Source organism: Gymnodraco acuticeps, unplaced genomic scaffold, assembly GCF_902827175.1.
Source record: "Gymnodraco acuticeps unplaced genomic scaffold, fGymAcu1.1, whole genome shotgun sequence".
Classification (NCBI taxonomy): domain Eukaryota; kingdom Metazoa; phylum Chordata; class Actinopteri; order Perciformes; family Bathydraconidae; genus Gymnodraco; species Gymnodraco acuticeps.
The window spans coordinates 10,021,832-10,047,429 of NW_022992351.1; the positions used below are offsets into that span (position 1 = coordinate 10,021,832).

General features: G+C 40.2%; 1 protein-coding gene across 6 annotated transcripts in view; it reads left to right on the top strand.

Moving 5' to 3' along the window:
• Nucleotides 1–24,705, top strand: part of nphp4 (nephronophthisis 4) — a 210,465-nt gene extending 185,760 nt beyond the window's left edge. For 2 of the 6 annotated variants that reach the window (XM_034209254.1, XM_034209255.1), the window contains exons 20-29: nt 21–244; nt 5,392–5,581; nt 6,101–6,184; nt 13,411–13,567; nt 13,970–14,037; nt 14,301–14,386; nt 15,923–16,094; nt 18,505–18,684; nt 19,986–20,129; nt 24,414–24,705. In XM_034209254.1, the coding sequence (XP_034065145.1) occupies nt 21–244; nt 5,392–5,581; nt 6,101–6,184; nt 13,411–13,567; nt 13,970–14,037; nt 14,301–14,386; nt 15,923–16,094; nt 18,505–18,684; nt 19,986–20,129; nt 24,414–24,554 (1,446 nt within the window). In that variant the 3' untranslated portion in view covers nt 24,555–24,705. Of the gene's footprint in view, nt 1–20; nt 245–5,391; nt 5,582–6,100; nt 6,185–13,410; nt 13,568–13,969; nt 14,038–14,300; nt 14,387–15,922; nt 16,095–18,504; nt 18,685–19,985; nt 20,130–20,843 lie in introns of all 6 variants that reach the window. The other 4 variants (XR_004568358.1, XM_034209258.1, XM_034209256.1 and 1 more) reach the window with 4 other exon arrangements.
• The last annotated feature ends 893 nt before the right edge of the window (nt 24,706–25,598 follow it).

Sequence of the window (25,598 nt, forward strand, 5' to 3'; positions counted from 1 at the left end):
ATTTCCTTTGCCCTTGACAGGGTCGGACTAAGGAAGCACGGTTGGCCAGAGGACTTAATAAGATGAAACCCAGCGAACAGCACAGCAAGGCAGAGTGTATCGCCAACATGCTGAGCCAGGCCATTACTACCCAGCACCTGCTCTACGCCAGCCTGGGCTCTGCTGAGTACACAGAGTTCCTCCTTAGAAATCCCTTTAACACACCTCAGACCGTCACAGTTCACATTGACGACCCTGAGCTCAGGTAAGACTCTGGTTTGTTTCCTGTGATCATTTTCCACGTAAAAAGAGGAAACCTGAGAACACTATGACATGTGTGTACATTGATAGGTGTGATGACCACCTCCGACTGTGATGATGTGATTGTTTTCCATTACCCCCCTCCCCATTAGCCGCACAGTGAAACTGTTCACATGTTCTCAATGTGTTCCCAAAGGTGGGAGTGCAAAGACAGAACCTATTTTCACCCAGCTTTAGGAAAGGATGCTGCATCCTCGCGCTTGAATCTCCCCAATGTGAGACATATCCAATCCAGTGCTTTGCTCTTTGAAGGGATGCTTTAGCCCTTCCCTAGTTCCTCTGAATTTTTCACCACTAGTCTTAGCTTCAAGGGTTGCTTAAAACACCTTGTGAATACAGAATGCTTAACAGAAGAGAGCAGTAAAGCAGCAATGTACTGGAAATGATTCAAAGTGCTCCTTTTTGGAGGCTTCTCAAAATCAAGACTGACTCTATAGAAAAAGGTAAATTAAAGATGTTTAATTAAAGCTCCATTAAACATCAGTAGGAGCTAATAGTGCCACTAATTCATGATGCAGATTCGTTCCATTTGTCATCGTCACCTTTACACTAATTAGTTGACAGTTGGAAAACAAAGTTTTGTTTGAGGAATTTACATTTTTAAATTAGAATTGTAGCTACCATCATAAAATGTACAGTTATATATTGGGCCGTCTGTGACTGTATAAATCTTTAGTTGACTAGCATTAATAAGGTGTGCACCAAAACGACCAATTAGCCAAAGGTTCAATTTAGAGGGAGCAGCCCTTTCCATTCTCAATCTTCAGTTTCTGTTGTTCAGAATATGTTCTATCCAGTGGTGGAATGTAAGGAAGTACATGTAATACTTAAATACAATTTTGAATGCAGAACGTTTACTTGTAACTGAGTATTTTTACACTGTGTTGATACTTAATAATACATACTTGTTTTTACTAAAGCTTATATGGTTGTGTTGCAGTGCAGTATAGAAATACATAAAGAATAGAAACTTCAAATTCTGTAAGGTATGGTAAAACTGAAGTAAATGATGAAGCACTTCCCCACCAGCAAGTGAAGATGATGTTTGTGTGACTGTGTGTTGTATTCAGGTTGTGGGAGCTGATTCACAGCCCGCTCACAGTTTTGATATGATGCATGTGTGTGTAGGCGTCTACACATTTATGTGTGTGTATGCTTGTACCTAAACACTTCCAGTTTGGAGACGTGATAGGATAAATTCAGATTTGTATCGACTGTTTGCAATCTAGTTGCGGCATTTCTCTCCATTCAAAACACACTGCAGGCCTATAACCATAGAAGCTTCTGGCTCCTCCAGCAGCACAATCAGTTGTCCTTGACACAGATGCAAACATAAAACTGTTGAGATGCTAAACAACCCGTTTAATCCACACATAGAAACCATTATGGCTGATATCACCCGCTCTTGGTATCCATGCCGTGTTTGTTTCCTTCACTTAGCGTCATTGCTAATCCCGAGCACTGAATCTTTTGTTATGGATTCTGCTCATGCCTGAGTTTTGGATTAACATACATCACGTTGATCAACAAAGGCTGGGGTGCGCCATGGATGAATCATTATGGCATTAGCCCGGCCACCGGGCCTACCAGGTTTAATTGAGAGTCATCAATCCCTGCATCTGTCCTCTCTCCGGTTTAGCATCCTGATAGTTTATTTATATATTTCCTTATGAGGTAGCGTGACACTTTACACCAAACCGTCTGCCACCTCTACCAACAGCTAGAAATGTGTAAATTAGCTAGGAAGCTTTTGAATTTAATGTGTTATACTGCAGCAATGTGAGTTTCAAGTATCAAATTAAGGTAACAAGTTCATGTTGGGACAATTCGCTGAGGAAAGCAATGCTCTAAACAGTGTTTTATTAAATCTGCATTAGTGATCTGGTATTTTGTTTGTATGCAACTGTTATCTCCACACAATGGATGAAGTAAAACATTAAATAATGTCATTATTACCTGGTCCTGCATCACAGATGAATGATTTGAAAATGATGCCTTCTGGGTTTATATCTCTTTTTTTACAAGGAAGATAAAATGTTCTCATGATTTAATTAACATTAAAACAATCTTCTTCACACTCAATGCTCCACCTGTGCTACTAGAGAAACAGGGTATTATAAGTCATTTAAGAGAAGATGATGCAAACGGTCTGCAAAGGTTCAAATCCCAAAGATCCCTCCAGAGGGGATTTCTCTCCCACACACCACTGTCTGTGTCTAAGTGGATGTAATTGAAGACCTTTACAAGAGCAGTCTCAGTGCTGTGGTTTGGACGAAAGCCTGACTGGAACACATCCAAACAGTTATTTAAATTAAAAAAATGACTCAGCTGCTGAAAAACAACTGTTTCAATGATTTTACCTAAAAATGGGAGGTTTGATATGGGCCTGTAATTGTTCATTACTGAAGCATCTAGATTATTCTAGATTCTAGAAAAACACTTTTGAAAAGTGCCTGTTGGTATACTATCAAGGCAGCAGGGGGAGTGTAGGAGCCAACATGCTTGTTTTTGCCTTACTTATTATTTGTATTATTATCTTGTATTTCTGTTTGCATCGCGTTTAATTCTTATTGTTTATCACTTCCGGCAATGGTCACGTGGGTGTGGTGTATTGGTATTTAGTCACCTGTTGGATGCCGGTTGGGAGGATATGATGTAGGAAGAGGGTGAATTTGCTCCGATACTTTCTGTTGACCGTCAGGTCTGGAGTTGTATATTGTTTGTTTTCATCTTTATTAAACACCATGGACTACAAATGACTACGGACTCTTACATGGAACGCATCACAGCAAAGAGCACTTTTTAGCCTCTCAGCAGCTAACTCATAGGGAGTTATTGCCGCTACAGGGAGGGTTTCAGTTGTTGTATAATGTCTTCTAGGTCTTTATCATTAATCAGATGGATATGTTTCATGGTGTTTGAATTGATTTTAAGTGGACACAGGGAAAGGAAAACATTTGCTGTTCCTGGTACAGAGGCACTGACTGCTTGTCTGATTTTCTGAATGTTGTCAGTGTTTCTTATTTACTACAAACCTACAGTCTGTGGGTGCAACACACAGGCGCAGACTAAAAGTCATTGGTTGCATTAGGGAATGTTCCTGAAAAGTAAATGGATTTTGATGATAATTCCAAAGAAATCCTTTGATCTGAATTCCAAGTAATTATCACTCCTCTACATGTCATTGTGTTATGCAAACCTTTTATTGAAATGTACAACATTAATTAGCCATATTTAAATTATATATTATTTTCTTACACTAGTCTGCCATGTGTTTGAAGAACTGGAAAATATGTACACAATCAAAAACACTGGCCCCCGTACCTGTACTCTCCTGGACTCTGTGAACCATAGCATGGTCAGTGGGCCGAGGCTGCTTTTCTTTGTCAATATTTTAACCAATATTTGACAAGGCCTTGGGTTAGCACTTTGTTTCTACAGAAAGAAAACAAGTCTGAGCCTCACCCTGATATCAAGCGTCAGGCTTTGAAGGAAGAGTACTTAGAGAGAGGCTAGGCTAGCTGTAGCTTTGATGTCTGCGGTGGTTTAGAGCCTCGAGCCTCCTCTTGAAGTGGAGCACGCGTTTGCTACCTTTACCATCCATTTTGCATGGCTGCTCTTACACTTGGCCTCAGTGTGAGCCATGACTGCTGGCCCATAGTGAGAGGAGATGACAGCTCCTCTGCTGATGTCCACACTGCTGCTTTATCTTTCATTATTTCCCACTCCCATGATGTCTTTCCTGTATTTACCTCAGTCTGTTTGTCCTCTTCACCACCCACCACCACCTATTTTCTTTTGAAAAAAAGATCATGGGAATCTACCCTATGATTTATTTTTTCTGAAAGGCTGAGGGAAAACTCTCTCACACACAGACACACATTGATAAATTGTTGTATTCCAAGTGCACAGGTGGGAATATACAGGTTAGTATCATGGAATTGACTGTAGCATCCCTCCCTAAAGTAAGTGAGGTGGGGCCCTAAAACATTCATAAACTCTCTCTCTCCTATTGAGAAAGATCCTTCTTCTCCATGCCCATGGGTTGGCATGTTTGAAGTTTAAATCAGCACTTCCCCTTTATGCATTTGTGCATGGAATGTTTTGCATTCAAAGGAAGGAGAAACAAGACGTCCCACTGTTGGAAAGTCTTATCTGTTCCTGTTGCTTTTCCTCCATAGAAATCCATTTGATGGAGATTGAGAGGGGTTTTCTCTGACCTTTATACACTTTTATGAAAGCTTTGGTCTGTACTGAAAAAGAACGCATTGTGTTGACTGCTCAACTGTGGAATAAGCTTGCCTCAATTGTTGGCACTACAATGAACTTTACTAGAATTAGATAATGAATGATTACTGTGGTTTGCAATGGTCATGCGTCAAACAATTGCACATATAATCAATACTTTCCTATGTGAGAACGATGTGAAATGGGAAGATTTGTTCCTCCTTTTAGCTTTTGTGAGTTACAGCTCTTTGTTTAATTTTCTTGCGTTAAACTCCACTGTTTTGGCCTTACAAAAACAGTTGCCCATGGCGATCAGATGCCTTCCTTACTAGCAACCACGTCAACTGGCTCCTTTCTATGAAAAGGAGTGGCGGCTTTACACCGCGTTCCTCCTGAATGACTGAACTTCTCACCTCATCCCTCCAGAGAAAACCAATGTATTCCGCATGTGTTCACAATCTTGTTTTTCCGGTTTTTCCATGAACCACCCTTTAGCACCTTAGGTGAGGGTAGGAATCCAGAGGGGAGACTCACGTTTTTCAAGACCTATTTAAATCACAAAAAATATAAACACTAATTTTATTTACTGAGCATATTCAGGATCTCCAGATGATTAACCATTTCGATTTTGGACACCTTCCCTTGTCCACCTTCCAATGTCTTTTATTTACCACTATGGCCATACTCCGTTAATGTTCTGTTTGGAACCATCTTATCATACTGTAGAAGGAGCAGTGTTAAGCAGTAAGGGTTTTATTCCTGATACGGTAACAAATCGAGCCCTGATCCTAAATGGATCCCTTGAAGATATTTTTAAAAAAGCCTGCTTTCATTTCTCTCATGTCCTTTAATCTTTCCATTCAGTGTCATCACTGATACAGAGGAGTGGGGTTACTTCAAAGCACTAACCAAAACTCCAACCGCGCTGGAGGAGAACATGTTCCACTTGGAGGAAGGTGCTCCAGGTCCCAGGGTTTACCTCCGGCCCAAGGAGAGCCTCCATATTCCCCTGAAATATCAGAGCTTCATCTGCGATCACACCATGGCTCTACAGGTAAAGACACCAGAGGTTCATGCTGATGGAACGGTCAACATATAATAACATGTTAAGGAATGGTAAGGATGCCGTTTTAGGCTTGTAACACAATCAGAATTACCTTGGTTTCTCACACTGTTTATTGTGCCAATTTCAGTTATGAGAAAAACATTTAATATTGATTGGCCTTGAATGGTCCAAAGATGTGTGGGAATAGTGCGGGAATAAGAGGTAAAGCAATGATAAAAGTGTACATTTCACTGATATAAATATCAATACATTTCACAGATTATTATATGAAACATCACTGATCTGTTCTGCAGGCAAGTTATACGGTTAATGTCTTCATGTAATGTAAACAGTTAATTTGATGCCGGAAGGACTGTGAGACATACATATTGTTTACAAATCTTATCTCCAGTAGATTGCTGTGGGTTTTACGGCCTCCAGTAAAAAAGAAAAAGCAAAGCGAAGAAAATGTTTTTTTTATTGATAATGAATTTTGATAGCTTTTTTATGTCTTATCATTTCTCGCAGGGACCACGCTTCCTTCCTACAGGCAAAGGTTATCAGCTGGCCAAGAAGAATCTGTCCAATATTGTCGCCGCCAAGACAATCAAGGTAAAAAGTGGTTTGCTTTTCCTTTGTGCAATATTTTCTGTGTATTGGACACTTCTTATCTCCCTCTGTAGTCGCCTGCCTCTCAATCCCTCGGTTGTTTGTTTCCAGGCTGGAATTAGAGGTATGGATTTGAGAAGCATAGTGGATGTACAGTATGTTTCTGCAGAGATAAGAGCTTTAATATAGTCATGCTTAATATTTAAGCATCTTAGGGTATAAACTGTAAATTGATTGTAATATTCAGAGGAGTAGAGGAAGACAAAGCCTCATAAACTAGTATGAAGTTTCTGATCTGGAAGTTAATCGGGTCAACTTTGTGGTACATCACTAGGAACATCTAGTGAACACACACACACACACACACACACACACACACACACACACACACACACACACACACACACACACACACACACACACACACACACACACACACACACACACACACACACAGAGAAGTCTCTGCGGAGTGGCAGCGCACCACCCACCCCCTCCTTCTTCCACACACAGACACAAAGAACACTTTGAAGTGTCAACTATTTAAAAAGTTACACTAGCAAGGCAAGATTGTCAAGTGAAATTATATGCTGAAATCCCTTTTATCTTACTCAACATTGTTTATCTTCTCCAACTGGAAAATGCCTGGCTGGAGGGTTAAACTGTCCCCTATTGGAGGACAGTGGACACGTCTACTCTAAATGAACTATCCGTGTATGGCATTACTGAAGTTATTTTGCTATTTTTTGCACTTATTCAACCGTTTATTATATAAAGAGTGGATGAAACAACGTGAACTTTTTTCGCTTATAAAAACTGTTTAAAAAACCCTTTCTCCCTACTTGGGATTAAACGTTCACATTTGTGCTGCTAAGAAATCACAGTTTGCCAACCTGCAGTACATCGCAATAATCCTGTTGTTCGTGTGGAGCTCTCCCATTCCATGAAATATTTGCCAGTCCGCCAAGAGTGTGTGTCTGCAGAAGGCATTGTGTGTGTCTGTGTGTATTTGTGTGCCGGTGTCAGCACTGCTGCTATGAGCAAAAATCCTGTCAAGAAGTCAAAGAGGTCAGGCCCGGATCAAATCGGTGCCCTGCTAAAACTGACAATTCCCAACAGCAGGACTGTCAGGATACCAGCTTTGGCACGGCCGTCAGTCAGCACACATCACCAGAGCCAAATATGGGCCACTACTGCGGGTCAGCATGGGCCCCGCAAATCTGACACATCAACCATTTGGACAGCTGTTGTTTGGCAGGGGTCAACTTCTGAGTATGAGAATCAATGACTAAAATGTGGAGAGTTAACATATAACTATACTCCTATACTTATTAATATATATATTAACATATGTTAAGCAGTTTTAGTGAAGGTCCTCTGCATTGTTTGGAATGCTTTTCATGCTGTAGAATGGCATAGATTTGTATAAATTAATGTTAGAAATAATTGCACCACATGCTGGGGTTGAATCTATTTTATTTCATTTCATTCCCGAACATTAAAGCCTTTCACGGAATGAGATGATTGCTACTCATTATGAAACTGCTGTAATAACAGCCTCGACTCCTCTCGGAAGGCCTTTTTTCAGAAGATTTTGTAACCTGACTGACGGGATATGCTCCCATCCGGTCTACGGTGCATTAGTGAGTTCAGCTACTGATGTTCTCTGATACAGTAAGTTCCTGGCTCACAGTCTGTGGTACAGTTAAGGCCAAAGGTCTTGGATTTGGTTGGACTTGAAGCTCTGAGCCAGCTCCCCAGCCTTTGCACTAAATATTAAAGCGCTATCAACAAGTGTGAGTGTTTTCCCCCAACAAAGCCTGCAGAAATCTAAGATAGCTGCCCTTTGATTTTATATGTGTAATTGAGATAAACACCTTGTAGGTCGGCACCTTACATCTTACCTGTAATCTAAACACTGCAGCCTTTCTATCGGACCTTAAAATATAAAACAAACATAAACTAAAACAATAATTGTTACATTTAAAAAGGTTCAAATGGTGCCACTGGACAGTATGTGGTGAGGGTAAATGGAATCTTGGCCATGGCTTTTCTGATGGCAGAAAGCCATGATATCCAAGGTGAAGTGGCATTAGCTCAGTCTGTAGGGACTTGGCTTGAGAACCAAAGTGTTGCTGGTTCAAGATCCAATCAGACCAAATTATAGAGTTTGAAATGGTACCTGTAGAAATTCTGCCCTGTTTTGGCACAATTGCAAAGTTCAGGGAGTTAAAGGTGGGGTAGGTCATTTTGGAGAAACCAGCTTGAGTGCGCTAGAATTTGAAAATACACAGCCGGAAAAAATCTGCCACTTCCTTACAGAGCCCCTCCTCCAACACACACGAACGCGCACATGACCAATGAGGGCACGAGATAAGTTGTGCACAGATGGAAGGCTGACAGGCAGGTAGGCCATCCAGTTACTTTAGCCGGGCCGGCTCAGATGATTGGTCGTGCTTTTTACAGTACTACAGCTTCCACAGATGACATTTGTTTATGGATTTTTTGTCAAAGCACTTAAGATATTCATTGCTATCGGGATGTTAAGAGCATTCCATGGAATATAACAAAAAGTGTATCTCGAGCCGGTTTCTCAAACTTACCTACCCCACCTTTAACTAAAACATATGGCTCATCTACTGTCTGGAGCAGGGTAGGATTTTCACCGGCGGCCATGACGGCCATGCCGTCATTGCCCCTCGGTCTGGCCGTGAAGCCCCGAACATAATTGTACGTCCTATGGCCACCATGGCCTGTGTGACCCTGATACTGTTAAAATCTCGAAGTTGCTTTAAAAGCGTCAGAACAGTGGTCTCTGAACTACATTATGCTGCGTTCACAACGGACGCGATGCCAATATTCTCATCGCTCTAACCGCTGGAGTTTCACCGTGGCTTTCAGCTGTGTTTACTCCTGTCATTCAAACAGGACGCGCTGGAGAGGGGGCGGGGCTTATGTCCATGTAAATCAGTGGTTCTCAAACTTTTTCTGTCATGCGAAAAAAAAGTCGGGCCCCCCCAACACAAATAGTCAGGCTCAGTGGCTGCGCCAGAGATTTATTTTGGGGGTGCTGTGGGGTAGCTTGACGTTTCATAGAGGGTGCTCAAACATTTAGTTTTCTACTGCAACATTCCCCACGCATATACACACAGTACACCCACGACTGTTACAATGAAGGCTCGATAATCAGCTCACGGCAAATGGTGTAAGCAGGGGTAAAGTGCTATTTTTATAGGTGGTGTGTGCACCTCACATAGGGGGGTTCGGGGGCAAGCCCCCCCGGGAAGATTTATTTTTAAATATTGAAGTTAAATGCATCAATCTGGTGCACTTTGAGAGCAAAATGAAGAGAACTATGGATACATCTCTCAACACCCATTTGAAACAGAACTGTAAACAGATTTACTTTTTCTTTATGGATATTTTACAAATCACCCTTTTAAACTTTATTCTTGTTTTACTGTCATATAGTATTTAATACCTGTTTTTCATTTATTCTCTTGTTTTTTTATAACTATAATGATCATATAAACGTGTGCCTCGGAATTAATTGTTTACATTAATGGTGACCACAACATTTGAGACCCACTGAGATAACACTCAGAGAGTCCTTTAGTTCACTGAGCCTCTCAGTCTGACAGGAGAGGACTCTCCTCCACTTTGTTGTTGAAAAAACTCCTTATATCCATTAGCGTAGCTCGCTAGCACCAGAAGCTAACAACAACGATCTCCGGTACCGGTGCGCTCTCTCTCTCTCTCTCGCGCGCACACAAAATGGCTCGTTCCACACACACACACACACACACACACACACACACACACACACACACACACACACACACACACACACACACACACACACACACACACACACACACACACACACACACACACACAGAGCTTGAATGAAACACAGAGACCCAGACGTAATAGTACTGTACTGTATCATATTATTTTCGAATCAATAATTTTAGAAATTATGATTTAAAAAAAAAAAAAAAGTGTAATCTTTATTTTTTTAACCATTTTTCCTCCTGGTCTCTCGCGCCCCCCCTGGGCATGCCCCCCACATTGAGAACCACTGATGTAAATACTGTGGTGGAAACAAACTACGACAAAATTAACCTATTTTACCGTGATTTCATTGTAATACACGTTTCAAAATGATGCCAAAGTAACTAAATACTGATAACGGTTAGTAAAAACCATGCTTTGACAAGTGTGCAGACAAGACGGCAGACGAACAACTTTTAAAATGCGTGTTCTCTGAATGGAGCGATCTCCATTCGATCAGATCAGGCTAAACTAACCTGTATCTGCTCCGTCCAAACTCACAACAACGTCCTAAAGACAGAATTAAAGCAGCGACTGTATTCACCATGACACAGACAGTCTGTGGTTTGTACATGTTCAACTTTTGTCTAGTTTCTGAACAGATATGAGGAGCTGTGAGGAGTTGATTAAAGAGACTCTCACACACACATACACACACACACTTTTGGATTCCAAAGTATTGCTTGTTCATACAGTTGAATGTTGGAGCTTCATTGTGCACTGCTGAATGATGTATATGCAGAGTTTGACCCTTGAAGGCTGTTTCTTCTGCTCTGAAATGGAATATATTTGTTACATATTAATAGATAATATAACACTAATTATTCAAAGTAGAGTATTTCATTTTATATACGGTAATACTAAGGAGGCATAGGCCTATATGATGATATAATGTTTGACATTATTGATATTAAAAAAAGTGATTTGTTTTCCATGTCATTCGTGTGTTGTTCTTATCAGAAAGTGAAGTTATTTATTCGTAAGCTCCAAATCCAAATGTTTCCCTCAATGGCCTTTGTGCCCTGGCATGTGGCCTTTGCACCCTGAAAAAATGTGTGACACCAAAGGCCAAATGGCCTTGCCCCTAAAATGACGAAAATCCAAGCCTGGTCTGGAGACAGGACTATTCTCAGCAGATATCATGTGAATTAGTCCATGAAATTCCTAAAAAAGTATGTATTGGACTGTTAGATAAATAAAAACAAATGCCATTAAAGGTTATTATATAAAAGCTGAAAACCCTCCTTGATTGACCTTCAACATCCACAGTAGATATCTCAAACGAATGTGGCCAAAAAAATCAAACGGGCCGATCCTCAAACTACTAATATTGCTATCTTAGGCCACTTTGCTAACTTATCCATAGTACGACATACTGCTAGAGATACTAAATTAAATACTTATATTACGTATGTAATCGAGCAGCTTCATTATAATTCATATCCTGCAACTCAGTTACATGTAATCTATAATCCTCACTCCCAGCCATAGTTATGCATAGCGAATCAATCTTATAAATGGAGCAAACTAAAGTTTAAGATGGCGTAAAGTATGATGTATGTGGGAGGGTTGACAATTCAATATGTTTGCATATGTTAGTGTGCAGCATGTGTATATACCATCATGTGTCACCATATTTAATTAGTGCATATGTATGTAACACATTTGTGTTGATTTGCACAGATCAGATGCGGAGGGCTATTAAAATGCAGCAAACTTCAAAGCACATTCAGCAGGTCTGTAGGGGTTTCACTAGCAGGATTGAAGCCAGTGTTTATAGTCTAGTGTACAGCAGAGCTCCATCATCATCATAATCTCTAGGGGATTTCTAAATAAAACCTCTCTAAGGCTGCTTTATAAAATGCTGTATATGTTGTTTAGAGCTGAACTGCCTCAGGAAGAAAACATGGTAATGCTAGTTCTGTATTTCACTAACAGCAGTCGAGAACTTTGAATGCAGGTCTCATGACACAGGACGAGTGTAGTTTGAATGTGTAGGTAAACTAAAGAATTTATAAAAATAAAATAAAACATAGCCAAAATTGACAATGGTATACTCATTTACTGTAAATATGTTTAATAGTTAAGATAATGACATCCTGGTTTGATGTTCTATACTTGCCGTAGATGAGCACACAGTTTTCCTATGCAATGAGTTTTACAAAAATGTCTGATACAGTATGCTCAATTTTATATGCATACCCAAATGAAGTGGGTTAGTCCAAAAAGTGTTTTATTTACATTTAACATGTATACACATATTAATTTGATTTGCTCAAAAGTATTGAGCGTAAGTATTTTTCAGTGAATCATTTTCCTTGTTTATGCCCTCAAGCATTCTTAAAATAAAACTGTATGAGAAATAAAAGCTGCTCATAGATTATGAAGAGAGCAAGTAATAATAAGTAATTGCATTTTTATTTAAGTGCTTTACATTACATAATACATATATCAGACATGTAATACATACATCAATACTGTGGACAATACCCACAGGAGCAATTTAGGTTGAAGGGTCTTGCCCAAGGACACAATAGCATATTGACTGCAGTGGCAATCAAGGTGGGATTGAACTGGTGTTCCCCAACTCCCCTGATCTGAGGCTCAGCGCACTATCCCACTGCGCCACAGCTTCCCCTTAAGTGCGTAATAAGGCCATCATTTCTGAAGTTAATAGGGCTTTTTGTAAGGGGCTGCATGCTGAAAGCTGATGGCTTGTTTACAACCAAGTGTCATCCTCTGATCGCTCGTGTTTCTGCCCTGTCGACTTTTTTATTAGTGTTTGGCTGGAGGTTTTTTACTCCCCTGTGTTAAAGGAGACCTATCATGCTATATTTTAATAATATATTGTAGGGCCATACCTATATAAGGTATATTTATACGTTTTTAAAATACCAAACGGATCATGCATTTTAGCCATGCCTCATTTGGCTCTATTTTCCTCTCCTTAGTCCAGCCCTGTCTTTGCATGTGCTGCAGCTGACCACGCCCCCCTGCAAAGGAGGGGGCAGAGTTAGCGTCATGTTACCATGCTGTTACCATGCTGTTACCATGCTGTTACCATGCCACGGCAACCTCTCATTCCCCTGATAGGTGTAGAGTTGGCCATATAGGCGGAACTCCTCGTCACTTACGTCAGACTATTTTCAAATCTGTATCAGTCTGTATCAGATCTGTTGCAGCCCCAGTTTTAGAGATTTGGGTATGGAGGAAAAGAGAGAGGGTTGTGTTTTCTGACACTTGGTGAGTTCCCTGACACACCGGGGACACATATTCATGTATCAAAGACGTACAAAAGTGCATTTTGCATGATAGGTCCCCTTTAATAAATATCTGTTTCTTGGCGGGGTATCGGCGCTCTGCTGATATTTCTTACTTTTTACCTTTTCTTATAGGTAACGTTCAAAGCAGAAGACGGCAAGCCCATGGCCATCTGCCAGGTGAACGTGGAGCCGACCCCTCACGTCGTCGACCAGACTTTCCGCCTCTACCACCCCGAGCTCTGTTTCCTCAAAAAAGCCATCCGTCTGCCGCCCTGGCATGACCCCTCAGGTAGCGCAGGTTACCCAAATTCCCCCCCATCAGCCATTGCTTCCTGTCCCACCCTTCCTCCCTCAGTCTAGGGATGGACTTGGATATTTTTTTGATTTATTGCATCTTTTTGCATATTATTACATTGTTAGTAGTGTTAGTTCATCTTCAGAAGGTGACTTTCCAGGAATAGCTTCAGCATAAAAATGTCCACACAAGTTATTTGCAGTATACAACGTTGATGTGTTTAAATAATCTACTCTACACTTATTTCTATTTTTACTAAAATAGGTACAGAGCAACAGAAGAAATGCGTTTATGCATCACATTTTGTCAGAATGACATCCCAATGATAACATTAAAAGAGACTGCTTAGGGTACGTTAATGTCTGAATATTTCCTTTTTTTAATTGGGTTAATCAGTTGCAGATGTCAGTCACATTTCCGTGCGTTGCAGTGACCCTAACATCATCTGCCAGACGAGGATGCTGGTGAGAAAATTGCTTTTATTATTTTTTCAAATCTTTTCAGTCCCTAAAATAACACAAAGTAAAATCAGTTAATCAATTAGTTGTTGAAATGATTGCTTTATTAATATTTATTTCTTGTTCGCTGTTATGATTCCCCAAATGCTTGCCGTCACATGCAGTGCACTTTAAAAGATCTAACGTGCGGTTTCTTTTATTTCTGACTGTTTTGTTCCTTCATCCCTCCATTTTAAAATGTTTCTGCCTTGTTCTCTGTTTCTGTCTAGGTGCCAGGGGAGCCTCAGGATGTGTACTTGAAAGTGCCAGGGAGTCCCAGTCCACTCATAAAAATGTTCTTTGTGATGGTTTTTACGTATGTATTATTTAATGAACAGGAAACCCCATACACAGTGAAACACACACGCACCCAAGCACACACAGGTTAGCCTGAAGATGCATTATATTTTGGACTAATTAAATTATTCACGCAGGCTTGAATTAAAAAACTAATTAGATGGAGGTTTGGTGGTCTTAACTTCCTGACAGACCCTGTCCTCTAGTCTTTCAAATCTTCATCAGAAATAAGACCAATAAAATGAGTATATATGTTAAAAGTCAGGGATTTATCATTCATCTTTAAGGTGATGTGTATGATAACATTTTGACTACTAACATTTTTGCTGCAGAACTTATTTGCATTAGATTCACTGTGGAGCTTTGTGGTACACATATATGCATGTTAATATGCAGGGTCTCAGCAAGGCTCATTGCTTTGCAAAGCAAATTCTTCTATCTGTCGATTAGTCAGCAGAAGCATGGACTGCATCATCTTCATGCTTGTACAGTAAAAGGGCGTCCCTCTAAATGAAATACACAAAGAGAAAACTGTGGTCAGAAAACACAGGGCACCTTTACATTCAATTAGATTATTTTGAGAGATTTGTATTCACGACCAGACAGGTAACACTTTATTTTAAACTGCAGGATGAGCCTTTTGACTATTTATCCCTAGACACTGAGATCATCCAGTCCTCCTTTGCTGATTTACAACAACCTGGCCCTACGTAATTTGTGTGTTCACTAGTGTGTGCTAAGTAGATTAAACACAGTTATTCAGGAACAGGATCGTAACATTTCCTAGTTTTTGGCGGCCATGTTTAACACGGCATAACACTGGAGCCTCGCTTCAGGGAAACTTTTGCGCTGTTCTGAGTTTGTTCTAATCTGTCAAAATGACGCGACCTCTGTTCAGGAATATTTTCCTCTTTTTAGCTCAATGTGGATTAGAATTATAGATGGTAGGCAGCTTTTGACAGATGGTCCCCTCTACAAGACATGGCAAGTTTATCTTAAAATAGAAAACCCTTCATAGTTGATATTTTATATAAAAACAAACCAACGGATGCAAGTGAACCTGGGAGTTTATAGCCTCTGGGGATTAGTTTCCGAATAAATGTTTGGGAAACGTTAAATAATTGACTGTAAAAGCATTACAGGGAAATGTGATTCAATCCAGTGTTGATGTTGTAACACCATGTACAAAAGGCAACAGAAAATATCACTTTTCAGCAGCTATACCCAGCACTAGTGATATTGCTTCTGCCTTCAGAAACCCACATCACTTGAATTCTATGCCGAATATCCCCAAATGCTCCTTAAGTGCTGTTGTCACAGAGCCGGGCTGAGTAGGTGACTACATCACCTCCCACTCACAGCTCTCATTTCAGCCAGGACCACTGAGACTGAATTCCCTTCCTCTCTGCAGTTGAGAGGAGGCTGATGATGTTGCAGCCGCTTCTTAAAAAAAAATGCACACACAGCTGTAGGTCAGCCCTCCTCATCAAAGACCTGATCCAGTGTCCCCGGGGGGGCTCAGCTTAACTGTTCCCCATGATGTTTTTCTCTGCAGTGATAAGTGGATGGCAGCTCCCTCCCAGATCTGGCAGATTTACGTGCATTTCCTGGAGCGGGTGGATGTCAGCTGTGTGAGTGGCCAGCGGAGCTGTCAATCACTGGTGCTGAGGGGGAAGCAGGCTGTACGCAAGGTCAAGTGCTTCTCGTCCCACCCACAGGAGATAGAGGTACAGTACACATCAACAGTGATTTAAAACTGAACACATTTTATTTGAGTTTGATAATTACACATTACCTTCATTATGCTGTCAAATGTATTGTGTTCTCAATGCAACAGAAGTTATTTGCCTTTTTCTGGGGTTGATTCAACCAAATAAAATCTTGTTTTGCGGTAATTCTACCTTTTCTTCAACCAATCGATTGGTTGATGGGGAAATAAGTCTCCATGCCCCTTTGGACTTGTTACACTCTTCCTGGTGGTCTTAATGCATTATAAATGTAAAATGCTATTGGCAGCATATTCAATATTTATTACCTTATTTTTATTCCTTAATGATAACAAACTTGAAATGCGCACCTGCCCATATTTATATGATATTGAAAATAGAACAGCTATTGAAGCTGTCGCAAAGGACGATCAGGGTCATTATTAGCCTTGTCCATCGGCAGATGAGAGTATATTCACACTAGCCAACCCTCAAAAATGCATATGGATAGATTAAAAAAACGTTTCTCTTATTAAAGTAACAGCAATGGTCAGTCAATCTAGAATTTTAACAGGAAGTGTCAGCCCTACCATTTTCCTGAAGAAAATTGAGTAAAGCTGCATCAAGACCAAAACAAAATAAACCTAGTAGGTTTAGTCAAGTCCAAATTATACTCTGCATTCTATCAAATTAAAGTCTGTATACTAAAACGGTATGTCTTATACCCTAGTCAATCCAAAAAGACCTTGAAGCAGCTCTCACTCTGTGCTGTAGAAAATGTTTCTTGAGGCAGATGGAGAGTGTGAAGTGACATGTATCGCTGCTCTTTTGGACGCTAGCTGCTTGTTAATTGGTGGAGCATCATGCTGTTTACAGTGTTGGTGTTATTTCTGTGTTTAGGCGATCGCATTTTGGATCTAATTGTCTTTGGGTTTGTTCGGAGTCTGATAGTCGTCCGTTTCTCCATTTTGGGTTTTGGACTCATGTTGATTTCTTCACTACTGCCAGAGACACTGCAATCAAATCCATAATTTACAGCACTCTAGTTGTACACATGACTGCCATTTGGAGTTGTAATTTGACAAGATTTCAAAAGCAACTGTAGTAGTAAGTTAAGACGCTATGCTTTGTGTTTTCACTTGTTGAGTTTAATCTAAAGTGAGGTGCTTGTACGATTAATTTCAGTCTTCCCTGTGTGAACTTTTGTAGTTATTTTTAAAAAAAAAGTAGCTTACACCAATGCATATCAACATGCAGAAGATAAAATAAGAGAATTGTAAATAAAAACAGCTCAAACCATACAGTACCTTGAATTCTTTGTACAGTATCTAACATGAAATGGAGCCATTTGTTATTTTTTTTCTCTTAACTTTCAAATCCACAAAAAGGATTTCATGCAAATTGTTCTCTTAGCAGCAGGGGACAATGGAACATAGAGAGTCTCTTTTGTAATAACCCAAGGTTCATATTCGAGTCATTATCCAGAATGTACAAATGTGGATTGACAGCGTAATGGCTATTTTCAATTCATTTCATTTTATTAGGTTACCCCATTACTTCCTGCAATCATATCACATGTTAGGACCCAATCTGACAGAAACCGAAAAACAATTAACGGTTTTACATGTATGCTCCCTGAACATGTGAAATATGTTCCGGGAGTGTCATATCGTCTATTTTAAGATAGATCGTTTCTTATTCATAACTGGGTACAAGCAGGGAGAGAGTTTTTCAAATGCTTCTCAGTCAGAACAGCAGTAAAAGGGCATTGCATATTACTCACTCATATTAAATTAAAACAAAAGTGATGGGCCGCCACAGTCACCGTGGCTGCATATTGTACGACCCAAACGTGTTTTCTGGGAAGAAAAAGGGTACTGGCTGCAAGAGTGACATATATATATTTTGTTTAAAAGATGTCACATTTGCATCGGCGCCCACTTTGATCTGACTCTCTGCAGGTTAGCTCACTGTGGAATGCATCGGAGGAGTCTTATACAATCGGATAAAGCTCACCGTCGGAGAATAGCTTTGCTTTTTCCCAACAGATTGAAAATGAACCTCACAGTAAATCTCATTCTCACATCCTTCCGTCTCTTTGTCACTTTTCTGCCACTACTCTCTCTTATGTTATTGTCGGCCCCCTATTTCACCGAAACTCATTCACCCCTTCTCTCACTCACTCTCCTGTAATCTGTACACCTCCTTTGTTTTCCTCTGGCTCCATCAACCATCTATTTTCAAGTAATTCTGCCTTTTTCTAAATCTTTTTTTCTCAATAGAATCGCTCTTCTCATCATACTGTGTCACATTTTTCTATCACTTTGTCAATGCCTCTATTTCTCTTCAGTAATGTTCTCTTTCTCACAACCCACCCAATCAACACCTCCACACAGTACTGCCAAACTCAATCACCCATACCTTCTCGTAGGTGGACCCAGAGGCGGTGTTCGTTCTGCCTCCCGCCGCCGTGCAGGAGCTCCAGCTGAAGGTGCAGCCGTGGCGCGCAGGAAGCCGCTTCCTGTATGTGAACGCAGTGGATGTGGAGAACCGGCGGCTTGTGGCGTCCTGGCTGCTCTGTCTCAACGTCCACCGGCCTGTCCTGTCCAAGGTATTAGAGGTTTCTTTTTGGCTTTGCAACCTATAATGGTAAAATGTGTGTTTTTAAGTCTCCTTTTCAGCCTTTTCTAATAGCTGAAACACTGTGGCCATCATTCTCCTATTAGAGAGCCTTTGCTAACCGTTGATGGCACTTTTCATTCCTTCAGTACTCCAGCAACACCTGCCGGGTGTCTGCTTGCCCTTTTCAAAACTGGTACAATACACCGCTGATGTAAATGGATAGCAACATACAGAAAAAGTTGAATCAAAACAGCTCAAATCTTATTTTGAATCTTCCATATCTTATATCAATTGATATAATGTCTCATTGTGTCGCCACCCACCTGCACCCAATGATGGTTGACATTATGAAACAGTATTAACACAATGAAAGACACAGTATTTTGTGGATTTAGCTCTAATAATTTTTTTTTTGCACAGCCAAATATCAAACAAATGCAACAACCCAAGACATAGCAAGCCAGCTAAACACGCGACAGTAACTAATCCGTAGAGGTTTCTAAAACGGGTTCCGTTGGGGGCCAACACTGCACTGAAACACCCCCCTCCCAGTTAGCTCCTGACCACCAACACTCTCCTGGTGCTCCGAGCCCATAGTCTTGACAGCATGGCTCACTAAGCTAACTGCTTACTAGCTGACACCAGCTACTGTTAGCATCTGTAGGCTTTTAGCGCTAATTTAGCTAAAAGTTCAGTTTTCTTTCCGTCAGGAAACTCATAACACACATAGATTAAAGCTGAGCAGCTGGACATTAAAGGGAAAACTAAAAGAAATAGATCCAGTTTCTGGAAATGTTTAATTAGTACAATACATCCTTAGACACTTCTCACAGGAGATTATAAAGAGCCGACTTTTGGGCTCAGACTGAGACTGGTGGCCACATTCCTTCCATTACAAGTCAGTGAAACATTAAAATGATTGTTATCTTAGTACAACATTGTTATATAAGTGTTGGTTTAAAGGCAAATATATTTTTTATTTTACAATCTGTTGATCTTTTACAGATTTAGGACTGCTACAAAGAAACTCCTAATTTTTATCATTCTATATAAAAGCATGTGACTTATACTGTGGAAGGTGCTAGATGTGTGGTAAGTGGTACCTGTTCTGTTTGACTCAAAGCCACACTCAGTGCTTATTGAAGCATCCTGGTGGTGTCCTGGGTCAGCGGGAAATTCTCAACCCCTTTATGGCTGCTGTGCTGTCAAGAAAAGGCTAAGGACAGCTGATCCCAGGTCAGCACTCAATCGCCTCTATAACTGCCACCTGTCTCGCCTGTTTGTGTGCAGGCATTTGAAGTGTGTGTCCCAGTGGGCAGTGGGCGTGGCAGCTCCAGGAAAATCACCTACACCAACCCCTACACCAGCAGCCGCTCGTTCCTGCTCCGCTCGGACCATCCTGACCTGCTGCAGTTCAAAGAGGATAAATTCCAGGTGAGATAAGACAGGAAGTCATGCAGTTCTCTTACTCTCATTAAGACCTAAATCAATACTTTAATTAACAGCTCGACCTCAAGGAAACCCTACTCCTTGGAAAAAGCCTGTCTTTGTTGTAGATTGAAATCAAAGCCTGCATCATTACTGGCAGTTGAATTGCATTAACGGTTGCTTGTGTTGTTACCGCCCTGTAAATAATGCGCATTAGCTGTAATGACAGGAATGCTTATTAATCGCATACATTTTAATATGAAAGTCTTGTTTAGGACAAAAGTAATGGAAATAAAACCTTTGCAAAACGTTATACATGCATTTTGAATATATTTAGAATACTGCAGGCAAGATTATTCGCTAACGTCTAAAAGCATCCTTTTCCCTCTCTTAAAAGCATTTATACATATTTTTTAATTCTTCATTTGGAATACATTTATATCTAGGAAATACATTGCTCCTAGACATGACTCAGTGATGTAAAACAGCTGCTTCTTTTTATTGAACTTTATTAAACACAGAACCTGTTGCCGCATTCGTTTTGGTTAGCACCATTCAAGCATACAACACTTTACCAAAGCTTGAATCGGATTATTAAGAATAGTTAAGGAATTGTAATTCCAGTTTTAAATGTTGGATACAACTGGTTGAAGTAGCCTATACTTTATTGACGGTTGTTTACAGATTTGGGCTAATGGACTGTATCTGTATCTTTCACAGTGATTTTGGCGCATTCCCAGCTTCTATTAGAATCAGAAAGATATGTTCTCTTCTATGAACAGTACCCACTTAAACCGTTATGATGACACTGTGAAATTGAAGTAGTCATAAACATGACGTCTAAATGAAGAACTCAGACACATCTTCTTCAGACCTTCAGATTGTTATAATGAGTTCTATTTGAATACTTAGCTAATATCTCACATTGCTTGGATTATTTAACATCATATATTCCAATCATGCAACAGAACAAACCTTTTTCTCCAGTAGTTTCACTGACTGAAAATAATGATTGGCACTTCCCAAGGCTTTTTGTCACTATGAGTAGCATTCTTATTAAATATTTTCACATTCTCCCCTCCTCTCTTGACAACGATAACTTTTCAGGCTACAGCTTACAAGCTGAACAAAGCCTATGACAATGACAATGACATTAATATTAAATGACGCAAAATAAAGATTAGACAGCCGGCTGTGAAAAATGAGCCTGAAAATGTGTTTTCAAAGTGATCAGCAACACAATTCTAAACCTCAGTGGAAATGTATCTGCTGAAGAACAGGTTGCTTAAAATCTCTTGTACAATGTGTACACAGCAGCAGCTTGAGTCCTCCGTCTGTGTCTGCACACGATGCGTTCAGGCACAGTATTGACTGCAGATCTGTGTTTTGGCAGAATGCAATGTAAAATAGAAGAACATTTACTTAGAAATGCCTCCTGTGCAGACGTGCCTTCCCTGTACTGCTGGACATTTCAAATGTATGAGTCATGATGGAGCTGTAACCAGAACATACAATACAGCTATATTTATAAAGCACTTTAAAACCTCCGGACCAAAGTGCTGTACAGTCAAATAAACAAACAAAAACATACAAACAAATCACACAGCACAGCTCACACACCATCAAATTAGTACACGTAAAAAAAAAATGGTTAAAGCAACAATCTAAAAGATGTCAGTACGCTAAGGAAAAGAGGACATACAGTGGACACTTTAGTATTGGATTATCTCAACAGTGTCCTGAACTGATTTATGTCAGGCCCAAAATCAGTTTTGGTGCACTCTTAAATCATGCAGCACACCTACATTACATTACTACATTTACAACTGCAATTTACAATCAAAGTGAAATCAACCGTACAAAGTCAGAACACTAAGAAGCCTGAGAGTACATTCACTTCAAGCAAAGCCAAACCATTTTATAGCGGCCCTATACGTTTTGGGGTTTTTAAGATAAGATGTACGTTATTGATCCCGAATTGGGATTGTTTTGCATTGCACAGCATAAAAAACAAGGGAATGCACATAAGTAGAAATGAAAAGAGTCAAATAAGAAATTCCAAAATGAAACATCTCAAAATATAAATAATACAAGTTTTCCCTTTGCTGTTGTGTTCTATAGTTTGAAATAAGCCAAACTACTTGAAAAAGTATTGGCCAACACCAAGAACTTTAGTGTGAAGGAGAAACTTTTATTTTCATTTGTTTCGTTCCAGTGAAAGATTGTTTTGGACTTCTTCGGTGAGTAAAAGATGCTGATGATGATTTCTGGCCTCTCGCGTTGAAGTGAAAGCTGTTTTTGTTTTCCTCCAGACCAAAACAGTAGGAATCCAAAAAGAGTCGCCGGTGTTTTATTGTTATGTTGTCTACCTCAGTGTCTCTAATAGCTCATTCACTCACTTACACACAGCCATGGAGCGCCGGAGTCACCGCCATCATTGCTTTTCATTTGCCGAGGTGTGATGGAAGGGCAGAACCAATGGGAAAGCAGAATTTTAAATGAACAAATAAATGAGTGAGACGCAGTGGGAGTCTGTTTCCATATAAACTATTTAAGAGTCAGGCTGCTGCTGCTGCTGCTGCTGCTGCTGTCCAGAAGACACTGCATCAGTAAGACAGAAGAAGGTGGGCATTTTGTCAACCAGGTGTCTTATAAAGAATTTACTGTGCCCGCAACATTAAGCAAATGTGGAGACACTCTTTTGACACAAGTTCCTCAGCATGATGAAACCAGCTGTCAGGAGGGAGGGGAAAGAAGAAATCAATACTGCTAGGCTTTTTGGGAAGATTGCAGAATAAATCCCCCAAATTGACCTGTATATCCTTTGCTGGCTATTACCGAAAATACTAGAGGACAGTTTTGGTCTGATTGAAATACCAGGGAAACAAAAGCTTTTCCTTAGAGAGAAGATTATGTTCACTTTCGATGAAAAGAAGGTAATTTACACACAAAAAACAAAGCGTGATGTCAAGAGGTTGGAGCAATTAAGATGCATCATATACATGACATTTATTACAATGCAATAAAGCATAATCCCTTAAGCACTCTGGTATTGTAATATTGTTGCAAAGCTATACAGAGTTATTAACAACAACAGTGGTGGCTGGATGCTCCACTTATAGTTGTTAGATATTTTTCAAAAGTATTCCCATATTTGCTACTTCTCCTGACAAATGAAAGCAATGGCACTACATCTGTTTGGCCTTTTCTTTAGAGGAAGCTACATACACTGAAATAAAAGAGTTTAAGTGAAAAAACATGACCGACCAGACTTTAAAAAACGACCAAAGATAAAACATGAAGGAACAGGTTGTAGTTAATAATAATAATAATAATAAATTCGATTTATAAAGCACCTTTCATTGCTCACAGCAATCCCAAGGTGCTACAGGAGGCATAATAAAAACAAACAAAAGAAACAAAAGTTGAATCAAAAGCGTTTTTAAAAAGAAAGGTTTTTAAGCCTTTCTTGAAGGCGTCAGTGGTCTGTGGAATCCTCAGGTGGTCTGGGAGGGGATTCCACAGACGAGGAGCAGCTGCACCGAAAGCCCGAGTTCTCAGGTAAGGTATGTACTTCACTGTTGAAAAAGAGTTCTCTGGGCAGCAGGTAGGGGATACATGTTCTAGTGCCCAGACGTTTTAAATCTCACACTCACTCCGGCTACATGTGATGTTGTCATATCTTCAAAGGTTGAGGGACTCAGATTTGAAGAAACCACAGTAGTTGGTGTATTCTATGGACAAAGCTGTGGAACCGTTAAGCGGCTAAAATATAACATGTTTATATAACTAAAAGCTTCTACTTGTCCTTTTAACTATGAAGTTATTCATTTAAATGTGTTCCTAGATCTGTTATGAAAGAATAAATGAAACTAAGGAATCAGCCACTTGATCAAATGCAAAATTGGGAAGATTACTTTTTTTTTTCTTTAAATCAAATCAATTCACTGAATGTGTACCTACCTACTGTAGGCATGCACATCTGGACAGAAACTCTTTCTAATCCCTGGCATAAACAAGATACTGACATGAAACAGTTGTTGATCTTCTGCAGGCAGTTAAGAGGAACGAGTCGGCGATCAATGACAGTATGAATGGTCAATTTAATAGGGTTTTCAAAACGAAGGAGATAATGATTACATGCAAGGAAGACGGGTTATTATATCTCTGAGGTAAATAGGAACTTTGTGTTTGTGATCATGAGTCTCCTTTTGTTGCTGAAGAGAAAAGGAGAATCTCTCCCCCTCACAAAGCCTTCAGAGGGAAATAAAGCTTGTTTGTTGTGTTCAGATCGGCGGGGGGGAGAGTTACACCATCGGACTACGATTCGCTCCCAGCCAGAGTCCCGGCTCTGTGGAGATCCTGGTCTACGTGAACAACCTGCAGGAGAGGACGGAGGAGACGTTCTGTGTGAAGGTCAACTACTCCTGACCTGAAGATGTTTGTTTCCTTCCTGGAAGGTGCTGACTCATTTGTCTTTGAATCTATTTTCTGAGTGTGAAATAAACTCAAATGAGCTGTACATGTCCAAACTATCGTAATTTTGTATTGATTTATTAAAGATAGAAATAAACTAATGTTATCACGTGTTGTGTTCAGTCTTTTGTACGAGGTGGAATGTTCTGTGTTGTATGGAGGCAAATGAGCGCCTTCCTGAAATTATTCAATTTGAAAAATCCAAAATGTAGGAAGAAGGCAAAGCTAAGTTCTCTTAGAAATCGTTAAACAAAAAACCGAACTCAACACAAACAATAAAACAAAACAAAGAAGACATGTTTAAACGCAATCAATTCACGTGCAAGAAAGAAACACACATCTACAAAAGTAACCACAGGAACACAGGACTGTTTTGTTTGATAATCAGCAAAGCCGACCAAAAGCAGCAATATCAGTGTGGTGGCTTTATCCCAATTGGTATTTTGTCCTCTTACGAAATGTCCCGTAAATGTCTGACACTCCATCCCTAACAATCCAGGTGGGCGGGGGGTGAAAGCAATAACATTTTATCGACTTTAATTACCCGGCAAACCCACTCGAATGCCACTTGATGACTGAGTTTTAATCTAAACCAAGCCAGGGGTCCTCTATCTGCGTCCCCATGCCTCCCAAACAACGTATCCTCATCGGCGGCATTATAAGAAGCTGTGCCGTAATGAGGTATGACTTTCCGGCGAGGCCCACATCTCTCCAGATCGCCCTCATTAACCCTTTGAAACCCTCCATCTTCTCCTTACTGCTCGCTCACCGTCGCTCTGCTGTGTGTCTGAGAGAGAGAAGGCCATGCACACTGTGTTATGTAACTCAGAGTTACACAATCCTCCCTCCACCCCCTCCATCCTCGCCCTCTCACTCTCATTAGAATGCAGGCAGCAAAATAAGCCTCAGCACAGCAGCAAAGGCTAATAAAAAAAGACGATAGGAAACAAGCCGGTGCTCTTCATCGTTACCTTCTCTGATGTGGCAGCCTCATTGTCT